Source organism: Lycium barbarum, chromosome 11 (genome assembly GCF_019175385.1).
Source record: "Lycium barbarum isolate Lr01 chromosome 11, ASM1917538v2, whole genome shotgun sequence".
Classification (NCBI taxonomy): domain Eukaryota; kingdom Viridiplantae; phylum Streptophyta; class Magnoliopsida; order Solanales; family Solanaceae; genus Lycium; species Lycium barbarum.
In genome coordinates this window covers 10123560-10137283 of record NC_083347.1, presented here as the reverse complement: position 1 = coordinate 10137283, position 13724 = coordinate 10123560, and the positions used below count along the sequence as shown (strand labels likewise).

Sequence of the window (13724 nt, the reverse complement as noted above, 5' to 3'; positions counted from 1 at the left end):
ACCCATTTACACAACTTCACACACCATACACGACCCAACTTCCAACATACTACATTTCACGATTTTCATCCATAATAACATACTATAATATGCATACAACATCTATAACACATAAAACAAGAGGAATTCTCACCTTTCTTCTTCAACTCCACAAAGGGGTTAGGGTTTGCAACCTCTTGAATGAAGGACTTGATCACTCCAACAATGCTTCCAAGCTACTTAGGGACCTCAATATAGTGGGTTTGTATCAAGGAAATAATTTTTAGAGAAGCAAAAAAAATGATCTTGGATTTTCCCCTCTTGGCCGTGAGCTTCAAGTTGAAGCTCTTCAACTTGTGGCTCTATTTTTGCTAAGTAGAAAATGAGGAGAGATGACTTGAAAGTCATCTTTTAGTCCCACTAAAATATCTCTACAAATCTTTGGCCCACACAATGTGTTGGACCATTTAAAATTGGCCACACAATTGTGTGGGACCACTTCATTGTACACGGCCACATGGCTCTATTTTTGCAAGATTTTTAATTTCAATTTTGTGAATTGTGGTCCCAATTTTCCCTAAGTGTTCAATGCCATCGATTTCATATATAACTTATGTCTCGAAATAAAATCAAATGGTCAAAAGTCCCGGCTTCAAATCCCGGAATAGTCTTGGCCTCAAATTATCATAGTTAATCCGGGTTGTCCCAATGTATAAAAATACGGGACGTAACATAGAGGTATACGCATTATGTCTACATTTAGTTTAAAATATTTTTTTCTATCAAGGAAAGGAGATTTTACAATATAAATTCAAAAAAATTAAAACTTACATGCTAATAAATATAAAAGCAATAGATTTATTGAAAATAAAGAAAATACGGAGAAAAAGGAAAACAAAGGATACCAAAACACACAAAATGAGCCAATAACTTGCCATTAACAATGAAAAGGAAAAAAAGAATAACATAATATAATTGCATAGGTAAATTTTTGTTAATTTTCCTGTTTTTTCTTTTTTAATTTTGATAATAAGTATAAGATTTTGAAAGGTTGTTTTGTTTTGTTGCTAATTATCAAGATTTTAAGCCTTTTCTGCAAATTCTAGAACCATATTTATCTATGTGAAAAAATTGACAATTAATGAGGACATGAATCAGATTTTCTTTATGTATCCTTTCCCTCACAAAAGGGATATGAATAGTCCTTATAGCTGCCGGTTATAGGTAGAATTTAAAGATATTATCACCTTGTAATTTCATCATTATAATTGTTGCAACGGTTACACTCCTTCTTTTGAAAGGAAGAAATATTTAAACATATATTTAGTAGAAAAAATAAGAAGAAAAGGCAAAAAGATTAAAAAAACATAAATTACTTTCTTGAGCTAATAGAGGTGCAACATCACATTTCTAATCTCTAAATTTATATATTGACTAGTATACTTGTCCGCGCTTCGCGCGGTCCGAAAAGAATTCCCTTATAAATACAAAACCATAAATTTAATGGAAGAAAAATGAATACAAAAAAAAAAAAAAAAAACATTGATGTAGATAAGTAAAATAAAGATATAGACTTTATTAATCCTCATATTTTATTTATTGAAATATTTGTTTCTTCCAAGGAATGAAAAATTTATAATATAAATGCACAAAAAGTAAAAGCATGTATTCCAATAAACATAATAATCTTAAATTTACTGAAAAATAAGAAGGAAATATGGAGAAAAAAGGGGATAAGAAGATACTAACACATATTTGCTAGTCATTGAGGATATCGACTTTGATACAAAAACGAAGAAAATCAAAATTTCAAAAAAATTACTACCAAAAGAACAAAGTAAAGAAATTTAAGAAATATAATAAAAATCACACGCCGATTGAAAAAAACAAAGGAACGCTATGAAAATAGTTCTTTTCTCACTAATGACTAAGGTAAAAATTTTAAAGCCTGCCAATTTTTGAAGATTCTCATGTTGATTATAAACATAGAAAGACATTTGAGTAGAAGAGACGACTCATTGATCTTTGAGCATTAATTTCGTCTTTGCCATTCTTTGTTCTTTAGTCACAAGAAACTGCAATTTTTGTAGATGGATTGGAATTTCGTTTGCAATATCATAATGAATAATGGAGAAGAATAGTGGTCAATTCGTTTCCTCAATAACAATATCAACCGCCAAAAGTAAGGGAAAATCAGAAATAAAAATACTTATAGTTTTACCGAAGAAAAATTTGATATAGTACAAGACTACAAAACGTACCATTGGTAGTGGCAAAAAATCTTCTGCGAAAGCCTCTTCTTTCCTTGTCACTTCCTGTGCAAAACGAAGAAAATTGAGAATTAATAATTTATAAGATAAAATGGTTAAATTACAAAACACATTCTTTGCACCAATTATACACCAAAAACATTAATCTTTTACTCTCAAACAAACCTTCGACGTAGACCAACTATTAAATTAGTAATAGCATAAAGGAACTCCAAAAAAGGAATAGATAGAGAGTACATTGTAAAAACCTCCGGCCTTTCCGTTGTCTACGATCTTCACAAAATATTTTTATCTTTGCAAGAGAGAGTTACTCATTGATAAATTTAATTCTAGACAAAAGCCTACAACATGACGTCAAACCATTGAACTATCTAAAAGTAGAAAGGATCTTTGTGTATTTATCTTATAAAAAAAAAGCAAAGAAAAATAGACTTTTAGCCATTTCTTTTTCACTTCACAACCTTTGACACTAAGATAATGCAAACCAAAGTAAGCAGAATGATGTTGTTGTAAGAATAAGGCGCTTCAATGCCTTCTTAAGGTTTTCAAGAACTTTCTTAGATCTCACTTTCTACTCGTGCCTTAAGCCCCCTAGATCAATTGCTCCATCAAGTCATTTGATTTGATGAGATAAATTTTGAGAACTATTCATGATAAATAATAACTTTGTATCGTTACAATTTTAGGAAAGATGATGAAGAGGACTGAAGTTTTGTGATCTTTCATTTTCTAAATGTCTTTTGCATAAGGAAATACATTTGCAGCTTAATGTTTGCAACCGAAAAGGCACGCTTGCAGCTTAATGGCCATTATTTCAATTCAATCCTTGCAACTCTAATGGCCGGCCACATGTCAATTAAATGGCTGTAACCGTATGTTTAATTTCATTAGTTCAATTGTTACAACGGTTGTATTATTTATGTTGGGAAAGAGGAAATTAAATAGATATGTTAAATAGAATAAAAAGTCAAACAAATGAAAAAAAAAGATAAATAGGAATGGTGGTCATAGAAAGGTGCCACATCACCTTATTTATACCTAACTTTATATTATATATAGATTAGTAAAACCGTCGTCGCAACACGAATTGATAGGAAAGAATGTGTTAATTCATTGTTCACTGCAAAAGCTACAAATGTCTCAGTTTAGCTACCCATTATACATCAACCTCAGGGCATTCACATACTTTTTCACAAAATCTTGCTCATAAAAATATAAGAAGATCAAATTAATTATTGTAAAAAATTTCCAGTAGTCAACTTATTGTGCCAGCGACCATTATTTATTTTAGTACTTATTTGTCTCTACCGCTGTTAGAAAAGAAAGATACAATTTTATAGTAATACTTACTTATATTTAGTTTTGTATATTGTTGGATTATTTAATTTTAGTATAGTCATAATAAGCACCATTTTAACATAATTAATAGATAATAAAATTATAACCTTTTATTAAGATTATCAACGTATATGATTCTTCAACTACGATAATGGTCTGCGTACACTCTAATCTCCCCAGACCCCACGATGTGGGATTTCACTGGGTTGTGATTGTTGTTGTTGTTGTTGATGATGATTCTTCAACTAGTGGAGCTACTTATGAATTTACGATCATTCCCAATTAGGCTGTTATTGAAGCCATACAATAAGTCCCGCCTTTTGCTTTTCCTGTATTACACGATAATATGTCATGGGTGCATCAAATATTACTACACTATATTTCAAGTTTCGTCTCTTATAATAATTATAAATTATTTTAGCATTAAGCTTAAAGTAAAAAAGGAGTTACACAATTTTATATAAATATTTTATAAAAATTGTAATCAAAGAAAGCTATCAATAATTTGTAGTATCTCTCTCTCTCTCTTTTTTTTAATGGGATGGGTGGGACTTGGGAGTAAAAGGAAATACTCCATGTCTCAAATTATATGTCAGTTTTTTTATTTTACACGTCATATATAGGATGACTATTTGACTAACTTTATCCTTATTTACGTTTAAGTTGTAATTTCTTTTTTTAAAATGTTTTACTCTATTTATGTGTCATCTTCATTAATTACAAAATTTTACGGAGGATAAAATGTGAAAAATAATTAATTGTGCCTTGAACTTCTAAAATGATAAAATAATTTGATGACAACTATTTTTAATAATCACGAGAGATAATTCGAGACGGAGGAAGTAAATATCAAAATTAGATTGGTGGGACAGGGACACTGGGGGAAATTAAATTATGTGGTGGAGCAATTTTCAGCCACCTGTTTAAATTGAGGTGTCCATAATAATAAACGAATTTTAACAGGCAAAATTTGGAGCCTCATAAGTCATACATACCTGATGGCCTTGCACTTTCATGGCTTTGAACTTCAGCACTGTTCCTCTGCAACCAAAACATCTCGGTTTTCTTGTTCCTAACCAGAAACATGATCCCTTTAAGCTGTATTATTCTCAAGCTTCTTCCTTAAGAAGAGCTGCTATTTCTGAAGAAGGAGATGGAAGAGTCACTGAGGAGGAGCTTCCTACTTACTCTGGTGTGTGCTTAGACTTCCCTATTCATTATTTGTATCATTTCTTCATGTATTATTTGACTTAAAGATTATAGTTTAAAGCACCTCATGTTCTTCTGCCCTGCAAAGATGCTCTCTCTGAGGAAATAAATTTTAGCTAATGTGTTTTGATTTTTAATATCACTTGGTGGTAAGTGGTAACTTGAGTTATTATAAATACGATTGACATTCTTTTCCCTTCATATCTTTGAACCGTAAAGATTTATTGCATGCCCTTCTTCCCTCTTAAGGATTATGATATGATATGAGAGGATTGATTGTTGAAAAGGATTTTATCTGTTGGCCTATGTGGAGAATATTATCAGTAGCAATTCAAGAGAGGTAACCCGAGATGTTAAATGTTTAGTAGTCTTTTTGAGACATTTATTTAGAAATCCAGTAAGACGAATCAATTCCTGAATGGATATCAATGTACTATTTTATGCTTTTAGTAGGAACCATTGAACCAAAAATAGCAGAGTAATTGATACTTTTAGTTATCGGATAAGATTTGTTCCATGTGGAGGTGGTTGTTCACGAAAGACCTTGACTTAATTCATATGAAGTTACTAAAGTTCCTGCAATTTCCACCCCAACTTAGTGGTAGCTCCAAATGGTGCAGACTCATAATTCTTAATTTAATTTAATTTTTCCAACTCCAGCAACAAGGAAGGAATAAGTAATTTCATTTTGAAGGGAAGGACTGCATTATTTTTGGACAGAGAGAGTACCTGGTTTTGCCAGCATAAATTTCGTTGTTTGTTTCCAAGTAGTCTTTTAACAATTGCGGCAATTTCCTCCTTGATAGATTGTGGATATGTCAATTCTTTTTGCAAAACTCTCAAGTATTTTTCTTAGGGAAAAAGCAATCTTGCGACTTGCTGGTTATCGGTCTTTAGTGCATCCAATAGTTAAAGTCTTTAAGGCATGCTTGAGTTCTAAATTTGAGGTCTTAATTAATAAAATCTAGTAAATAACTTGATGTAAGGGTTCTAACTTTTTGTCACAATCTTGAAGATGAAGATGTGATCTCTCTGACAGAATGCTGAGTGTTACTGTAGTGGAGTATTAAGAACAAGATTCAGCAATGTACCTCTGCCTGATATAAGATGAATTGATAGGCTAGAGTATATGGTGTCCCATGTCGTGTAATCCCATTTGATATATGATAGCATGAGCTACATTAGTCTTGTTTGATTGTTGAACTTTTGCTGATTTTGTTTTGATTTAGGGTCATTATCTTCTGCTCGAACGCAGCTAGATCTCTTGGATCAGCTCACATCCAGCAGCTCAGGAGTTAATGGTATATCTTCTCCTCTTTTGATTCTTTGCTTTTTTCCTGATAAGTAGTATGATAGTTTCATTAAACTGCTCTAAGAAAGTATATAAATATGTACAGCCAAATGACTTTGAGTTCCCTCCTATCATTATAGGGAATCTATGAAGTCAACGAAAGAATTTTCATCATCTACACAAGTCATCTTAGAACAGTAATTTGACATTAGTATACATCGAGCTTCTAAGCAAATCATCTAGACTATGATCTCCAAATCATCCATTCATTATTCCTATTGTCCTCTTTGCTAAACAAATTTATAGCAAGATTTCACGTAAGCTTGCCATCTTTGCTTCCTTCGGCTCATTAGTGAGAGCTGAACTATCCTTTAGTTATTTCTGAACATCATTCACTTGATCCTTGACCAGGTTATGAAAGTGATAATATCTCTGGTAAACCTACAATTCGTGATCAGCTCGCTAATTTGGTTGGTGATCGAGACGATGACTTCAGCATTCCTTTGGGTAAGAATCTGAAGAAGGTTAGTGCCAAGTTCTTAACTACTTCACAGAAAAGAAACATCAGAAGACAAGCCTATCTGACTGAAGTATCTCGGAGGAACGACTCAACTTTCTTTGCTACAATCGGAGCATTTGTCATCCTTCCACCCATTGTCATATTAGGAATTGCAATAGCGACAGGTTATGTGCAGTTATTTCCATGACTTGTATAAATACTTTATATAAAGATTCACTGTTTCTGTTACTAATATAGTGAAACTTTATAAGATTGTAAAAGTCCGTGTAACTCTCGAGATGAATGGTCACTTGGAGTTCTAAACTAACTGGTGTTCTTAGCAAAAGGTGATGCACTGGGGTCACTTTTCTCTTGCTCGAGGATTCATTTCCATTCTAGGTGTGACTAGGGCTGGCGAAATGGTCTAAAATATAAGTAACTATCCAATCGAACCCATTAAAGATGGGTTGGATAACTGACCAAAATGGATCAAATATGGATATTGTCCATACTATCCACTAAAAAATGGATAATATGGATATCCATATTATCAATACCCTTTTATCTGCATGTTATTTTTCATGAGTTCTTGGTTTCTGGGAATCTAAACTTATTTTGGCTTTTAGCTTGCATTCTCACCTGACGATGGAAAATATGGATCCGTCTGTTAACCCATTTTTTATCTGTGTAATATTTGTTTAACCTGTTTTTGATCCACCCATATCCGATCCGATCCGACCCGCATGTTTCCCACTCCTAGGTGTGACCAAAAGAACTAGGAGCTGGTTAGAACATGCTGCATATGTTGCAATGGTGTGGGATATGCTTTAACTCATGATTGAACCTGTCGCGATAGTGAAGCCAGGTTTGTTTAGTGTATCTTCATATCAAGTGCAGATAAAACCAGTTAGCTTTCCACATATATCAGTATATCACCAATGCAAAGGTGTAATCCTTTTTGCTAGTTATAAATGTTAAACCACAAACGTTAAAATGTTAATACATACTATAATATTATTGTCTGTATATGATGGTCTACATTGATAGTTCTACACAAATCTCTAATATTTGTTTGTGCAATTGTAACAAACTAAGACCTTATTAAAAAATAATAACAAAATTGTAAAGAATTTAAAAGTTAGTAAAAGAAAAAAATGAAGAAAATTTATGTTAGTAAAAGGCAAAATTATTTGTTTATCTGAAGTCTTAACATGGCTCTGATGAGGGTGAGAGTTCCTTTTTCTGAGTTGGAGATGATTCTTGATCCGTTGGTCGTACTGATTCATTGCCTAAAATCCCTTCTGATTGCTTTATATAGTGCCATTTTTCTTGGAGCAGATAGATCAACACGATAACCCCGACCTCAGCACTGAAAAGCCAGTTCCAAATACTTGTGCTTTTCATTGTTTTTTTGTTATAGGCCTGTAAACCTATATATACGTTGACGATTCCCAGTAAAGTAACTGTGACTCCGATAAGCCAGTGAAAGGCATACCATTTACCCCGATTTTTGCTTCCCCTGTATAGGAAGAACGAAAGCTTCTATTCAATTGATTGAACAACAGAAAACTTCCATGGTGTTAAATTATGGTATCCTTACTTGTCAGGCCGAAAAATCCCGGCTACTAATGGTAGCCATGTGGCAACATATAGAGCTAAGCCAACTCTTTGGTGAGTATTGTCAAAAAAGTTCTCAAAGTTTATTACTGACATGATTGTTGCTACTGCTACAAGGAGAACAGATACTATCTGTCAAATAACCAAAAACAATTATGTGAGTTTTATGAACTACATAATGATGTAACTATTGGTACCTGGACTTTGTAATGCAACAAAGTCAGATATCAAAAGTATCACATGATAAATTAAACGGTTATACCTAACATCATAATTAACTTTAATTGGGCTCATTTTTAAATAAAGATAGAGTTAGTTGTAGTACTCAAATAAGGGACTTTACAATTCCTGCGTTTCCTTTCTCACTAAGCATTCATCACTGCTATCAACTTGAAGATAAATGAGCTTAACTTACAACTACCTAATAACAAATTGTGGGCTAGTTTAATTATTAGCAAATGGGTAATCATAGCTCTTACCCTCTTTTGGTAGCATTACAGTTGAAAGGTGTTGTATTTTAATCTAATAAACTAGGGGTGTCAAATGGGCGGGTTGGGCTGAAATTGGCCCAATCAAAATGGGCTGAGGTAATAAATGAGTTTGGACTAACATTGACCCAAAAGTTACTTGGGCTGAATTGGGCTAAAAATGGGTTGTGTCATGACCCGCCCAACTTGACCCAGTTTTTTTGAAGGGTCTATTTTCTAGAAAAACATTTTTCGCGAAAAATATTTTCGCTGATTTTTCGTGAAAAATATTTTTGACGAAAACATTTTCCGTGGTAAATATTTTCAAGAAAAACATTTTTCGTGAAAAATATTTCCCTTCATATTAAACATACCACAAACTTATAAGATACATGATACAAGAAAAGTGTATACATAAAAAAAATAAACTAAATCTCAAACAATAAACCCAAATTTAAGTAAATCTTAAAAATGGGCTAGAATTGGACTAGTATTGGGTTAAGTTGGAGATCACTTTAAAATGGGCTATGTTGGGTTGAGCTAAAATCAGCCCAATATAAAATTATCTTGAGCCCAACTCATAAAATTTTAGGCGAGTTGGACGGGCCATCACCTTTTAGGCCAAATTTGACAGCCCTATAATAAACAAGGTTCAAATTTGTAATAATGACTTTCAGTAACTGTTGAGATACTGATTTTCATGCCAAAGAAGTGTACCCTTCATTGACTAAAAAAAGTTTATGACTCTCCACAAGTAAATAATTACTCGTATATGATGTTTGCACCAAACCAAGTAATTTAACCTTAAATCATAACTCTTGCTCTCTTTCAGATCATTAGAGGTGAAAGGTGGGGTACTTATCTAATAAACAAGGTTCAAATGGGTAATAATAACCTTCAACAATTGTTGAGATACTGATTTTCATGTCAAAGAAAGAAGACCTCTTCATTGACTAGACCAAGTTTATGACCCTCCCACAGGTAAATAATTACTCATATTTGATGTTTGCACCAAACCAAGTAATTTAACCTAGATAATTATAAATTAAAGTGAGAATTCATATCACTTAACCATGATTTAGTGACAAATATATGTATGAAAGACACATGTCTTCTATTCATTAGTTTGACGCAAAACACCCGAGTGCGAGTCAGTGTTTTTGCTTCCCACATTCACAGTGAAACAAAAGTTAAAAATGATTTTATTTACCTGTAAAGCTGCATGAGTATACACAATCATCTTTAGCCTTCTTCCGTTTTCCTCTTTATTCGACATTCTTATTACAAGAATCGCCATAGGCATCAAGAAACCCATGGAAGCCCAGAGGAGAAATCCATGTAGAATAATTTGAAATGACAGCTTTGGACTTAACTGAAATTTTGAGACAGATAATCAGTAGCTGCCCTACAGATATATGAGTAAACTACATAACTATAGCTAGAAATTGAATAGGAGATGCAAATGTGATTTACCTCAAGGACTTTGTGGTCGTTGCATTTGTGAACAATCTTTTTCGTGTGCTTTTGAGTTGCACTGACTAATGGTAGAAGAGCGAAAATGAAAATTGCCACGTGAACAATCAGCTTCTGCGTGGTTTGTACCATCTTGCTACTCATGATGTTAAGTACTCCTATGTTGCTAATGTTACAAAATTGTGTTGATGAAGAGAAGGAACTGAGCTGAAAGAGAAATAGCACAGCAAAACTTCTTGTCCTTAACTTGTTAAGTTCTGAAGGTACATTGTTTTCTCTTCATCTGCAATAGCCAACAGAACTTTATCATAAATTAAACAGCACACTTTGTCTAAAATGTTCAAGACATCGTAGAAAAACAAATATTTCCTTTTCTAAGCATTGTTATCCTCAATTCTGAAAAGAGCCAAAGTGAAATGCTAGCTTTAGACAAATTTACAATGTTTGGCATAATGTTCAGATTATTGTACTTAGTATATTTATAGTGCATATTTTTATAGTGGAGAATAGGCTGGGATTTCAACCCGGTAGGGACCCTATGACAGGCTTTTTCTTTTTAATGGGGGAGAATGTGGTATTCCAGAGCACAACGTAGTCAGAGTGGGAGAAATTTTTTCAAAAATAATCAAGTATATTTGACAATATGTATGTACATTTTAGTCTCTACTTACCCACTATTGAGCAAGCGCAAGGTCACTAGTATTGAGAAGTATTTCTTGTCTATGTTGTGGGTGGTTGCTTTTAGAAATGAACAGAATTTCAACTCATTAAACCATCAGACAGTTAACAGTTTGCGTTAAGTTGGCAAATCACATCTATTCTGTTCTGAAACAAACTGATGAACTTGCTAATTCAGCAATACACAGAATAAGTAATTAGCTTATACCAATTATAGACACTTTTTGCTGGACCGAGTCTTTGAGAATTTAAAGAACAATATAAGTATATAGTACTAAAAGACAGGTGGACCATGACATGCAACTTTATGCAGTAGATTTTCCAAATGTGATTGATGAATAGCTTTTTCTTTAATGGACCCTCCATTATCATATACTTGAAATTAATTTCTGCATCTCATCATGACAATTTTGGCCTACTTACGTGCTTCATATCTCTTGTATGTATTATTGGACCGCAGGCAAGAACCTATATCTGCTAAATCCTTTTGAGGAAAGTCACTGGTCTGTAGAAAATAAGAATCCTTTCTAACTAACAATGTACTGTAGTTTATAGTAAGCAAATGTTTAAGCCTGCAATCTTGGAAATTTTGTAGAGAAGTCCAGTGTTGTCAAAGGCGAAAGCTTTAACAAGCGCTCCAGGTATATTAAGGACTTTAAGTGCAAGGCACAATGAAATTGTGGACTTTACTAAAAGAAGGCGCAATAACGAAAAAATGTAAGAATGTATATGTAATGCAAGAAAAATGTAACAAATTAATTCATTCATAATATTTTCTGTAACGATACATATATCTCTTTGGACGATTGTATTTATTGTTTAGTGCCATATTTATTCAAGATTAAACTCATGGGCAATGAGGCACACGCCTTGGTGCCTTGCTTACATTGAAGGGTAGCTTAAGCGAGGCAAAACGCTCTCCTTGAGTTTTTCTGAGCTTCGAGATGTAAACGCACCTTAAATGATCCTTTAACAACACAATAGAAAAGATACTCTAGTAAATTATTACCACTGGAACAGGGAGTGGTCAGCAAGGGTAGAATATGAAGTGACTAGGAGGTCCCTATACAGCAGGAGTTGGCACATGGGAGGAAATGATGCCAATTTACCCAAAGTTGTTAACATGTCTCACATGTAATCCAAGCACAATCGTCCACATTAGTATGATGACTTTAGAAACAAATTGCATCAAAAGCTTAGGTAGTTTCTCAGCTAAATAAGATTCGATAGTTAAAAAATATCTAAAGCTGCGGCTTCGTGGTCAGTGAAGTTAGAATGGACTATAGAATGTGGAGTTACTCGATACTTGTGTTGTTGGAAGGTGAGATTAGTAGAGTGGTGCGCAAGTTGTTCCGAACACCACCATCAGAAAAAAAAATAAAAAATCAAGTAATTCAAAGAGCAAAATTACTTTAAATATGGTGAATTAACAATTAGGTAAACATTGGAAAGGAAGAAAGCAATGCTGATTGAAAGGACAAAAGGTAGACTCACGGATTAAAGTTTCTTTAACAAAGTTCCATAAGTAAAAATAATATTTGCTCTAACCACCATGTCTTTTCCTTTCCAATAGTCATCACTCTTTAAAAAACACATTGTCATTAAAGCTAAAATTTATTGACTATGTTCATGCGATCAATATGTCAAATCAAGAAATATCAACTTCGATGAAATGAGGAGGAAAGAGAAGTTCATTATACTTGACCTTAACCAAAAGAGATGCAACTTCAACCAGAGTTAGATTTAAATGATTCACGATTAAACTTGATGGGTTCAATCTTTGTGTTAAGCCGCACATTTTCTATTATGGCTTTAGACCTTTAACATTTTGAAATTTTAATGATTTTTCATTTGTATATTTATGCTTTGTATAAGAAATGTTAGATTCGATTGAACGAGTCATTGACTATATGTTACATCCACCTAATCAACCACCTTGTAGCCCCGTCGATTTCCAGTTAAACTTAAATTAAAAATATTCAGATGAAAAACAGTGACAAAACCCATGGATGCCTAATTCAATTTTTTTGGACTTAATTTTTCATATCTTTATGCAATTAATTTGATGTTAGAAATTTAAGGCTAAAATAGCTACTTCGAGTAACATATGGCCGAAATGCGAATTACCTTGAATCATCGGGGACATGATGGCAAAATTGATGCAAAAATATATATCACGTCCAATTCGTCCAAAATTTAACGACTTGGGCAATATGTATTTTGTTGATGGGTTGATTTGGGCGATGCCCAAAACAACCCGTTAAAAATGTTCAGATTAAATTGACTTGTGTAAATGCAGCAAACTCTAGTTTGTATGCCGGTAAATGCCATTTTCATACTATCAATGTTTTTTATAGTATGAGAATTACGGTTGGTCTCTTGCTTAGTTTTCGGTTAAATTTGTTATTGTATTTTAAAGGTTTCCTAATTACTAATGTTTGGCCTTGCAAAAATTTAGGATCCATCAACCATTAGTCTTTGTTCAGACTTACTGTCATTTTTTCAGAGAAAATTTTGATTATTGACTGACATTTTGCTATATCTTTTAATAAATATTTTCGGAGAAAATTCTTGGTTCACCATTTTTTTTCCTTTTTTTTTTTTAACAACAAAGAAAACCAGAGGAAAGAATAACATGTGAAAGATTGACCATCAATTATCTGCATAGTTTTAGTAGGCATTTAGACATAGATTTAGTTGACATTTGGAAAAAAGAGTTTTTAAAAATTGAAGTGGTAAAATAGTACTACTAGTATTTGAAAGTTGAAGTTATATTTGGACGTGATTTCATTTTCACTTTAAAAAAAAAAATTAAAGTTTTATGAGTTAATTCCTCCCCCCCACTTTGCACCACTTCTTCAAACTAAAAAAATTATCATTCAAAACTAACAAAAGAATTAGTC

The 13724-nt window shown here is 32.9% G+C and overlaps 2 protein-coding genes across 3 annotated transcripts; one reads left to right on the top strand and one right to left on the bottom strand.

The window, feature by feature from the left end:
• The first annotated feature begins 4542 nt into the window (after window positions 1-4542).
• Window positions 4543-6914, top strand: LOC132618763 (uncharacterized). The gene is made up of 3 exons (XM_060333769.1): window positions 4543-4779; window positions 6026-6097; window positions 6499-6914. Exons 1-3 carry the CDS (start codon window positions 4602-4604, stop codon window positions 6792-6794), a joined length of 546 nt encoding a protein of 181 aa, XP_060189752.1. The 5' UTR covers window positions 4543-4601; the 3' UTR covers window positions 6795-6914.
• A 676-nt stretch (window positions 6915-7590) lies between these two features.
• LOC132618762 (cytochrome b561 domain-containing protein At2g30890-like) lies at window positions 7591-13154 on the bottom strand. 2 transcript variants are annotated; one of them, XM_060333767.1, is made up of 5 exons: window positions 12949-13154; window positions 10144-10426; window positions 9881-10042; window positions 8187-8335; window positions 7591-8105 (listed from the first exon to the last, which is right to left on the bottom strand). In XM_060333767.1, the coding sequence occupies exons 2-5, from the start codon at window positions 10285-10287 to the stop codon at window positions 7793-7795; spliced, it is 768 nt and encodes a 255-aa protein (XP_060189750.1). In that variant the 5' UTR covers window positions 10288-10426; window positions 12949-13154; the 3' UTR covers window positions 7591-7792. The 2 variants fall into 2 exon arrangements, with proteins under 2 accessions (XP_060189750.1, XP_060189751.1); XM_060333768.1 differs by lacking the exon at window positions 12949-13154 and having other exon boundaries at window positions 10144-10604.
• Window positions 13155-13724: the final 570 nt, after the last annotated feature.

Excerpts from the sequence above, each read along its gene's own strand:
- LOC132618763 (XM_060333769.1), top strand. The coding sequence starts at position 4,602 with ATGGCTTTGAACTTCAGCACTGTTCCTCTGCAACCAAAACATCTCGGT. Across the intron at positions 4,780-6,025 it reads GGAGCTTCCTACTTACTCTG|GGTCATTATCTTCTGCTCGA; the intron begins GTGTGTGCTTAG and ends GTTTTGATTTAG. Across the intron at positions 6,098-6,498 it reads CAGCAGCTCAGGAGTTAATG|GTTATGAAAGTGATAATATC; the intron begins GTATATCTTCTC and ends ATCCTTGACCAG.
- LOC132618762 (XM_060333767.1), bottom strand. The coding sequence starts at position 10,287 with ATGAGTAGCAAGATGGTACAAACCACGCAGAAGCTGATTGTTCACGTG. Across the intron at positions 10,043-10,143 it reads ACGACCACAAAGTCCTTGAG|TTAAGTCCAAAGCTGTCATT; the intron begins GTAAATCACATT and ends TCAAAATTTCAG. Across the intron at positions 8,336-9,880 it reads ATACTCATGCAGCTTTACAG|ATAGTATCTGTTCTCCTTGT; the intron begins GTAAATAAAATC and ends GTTATTTGACAG.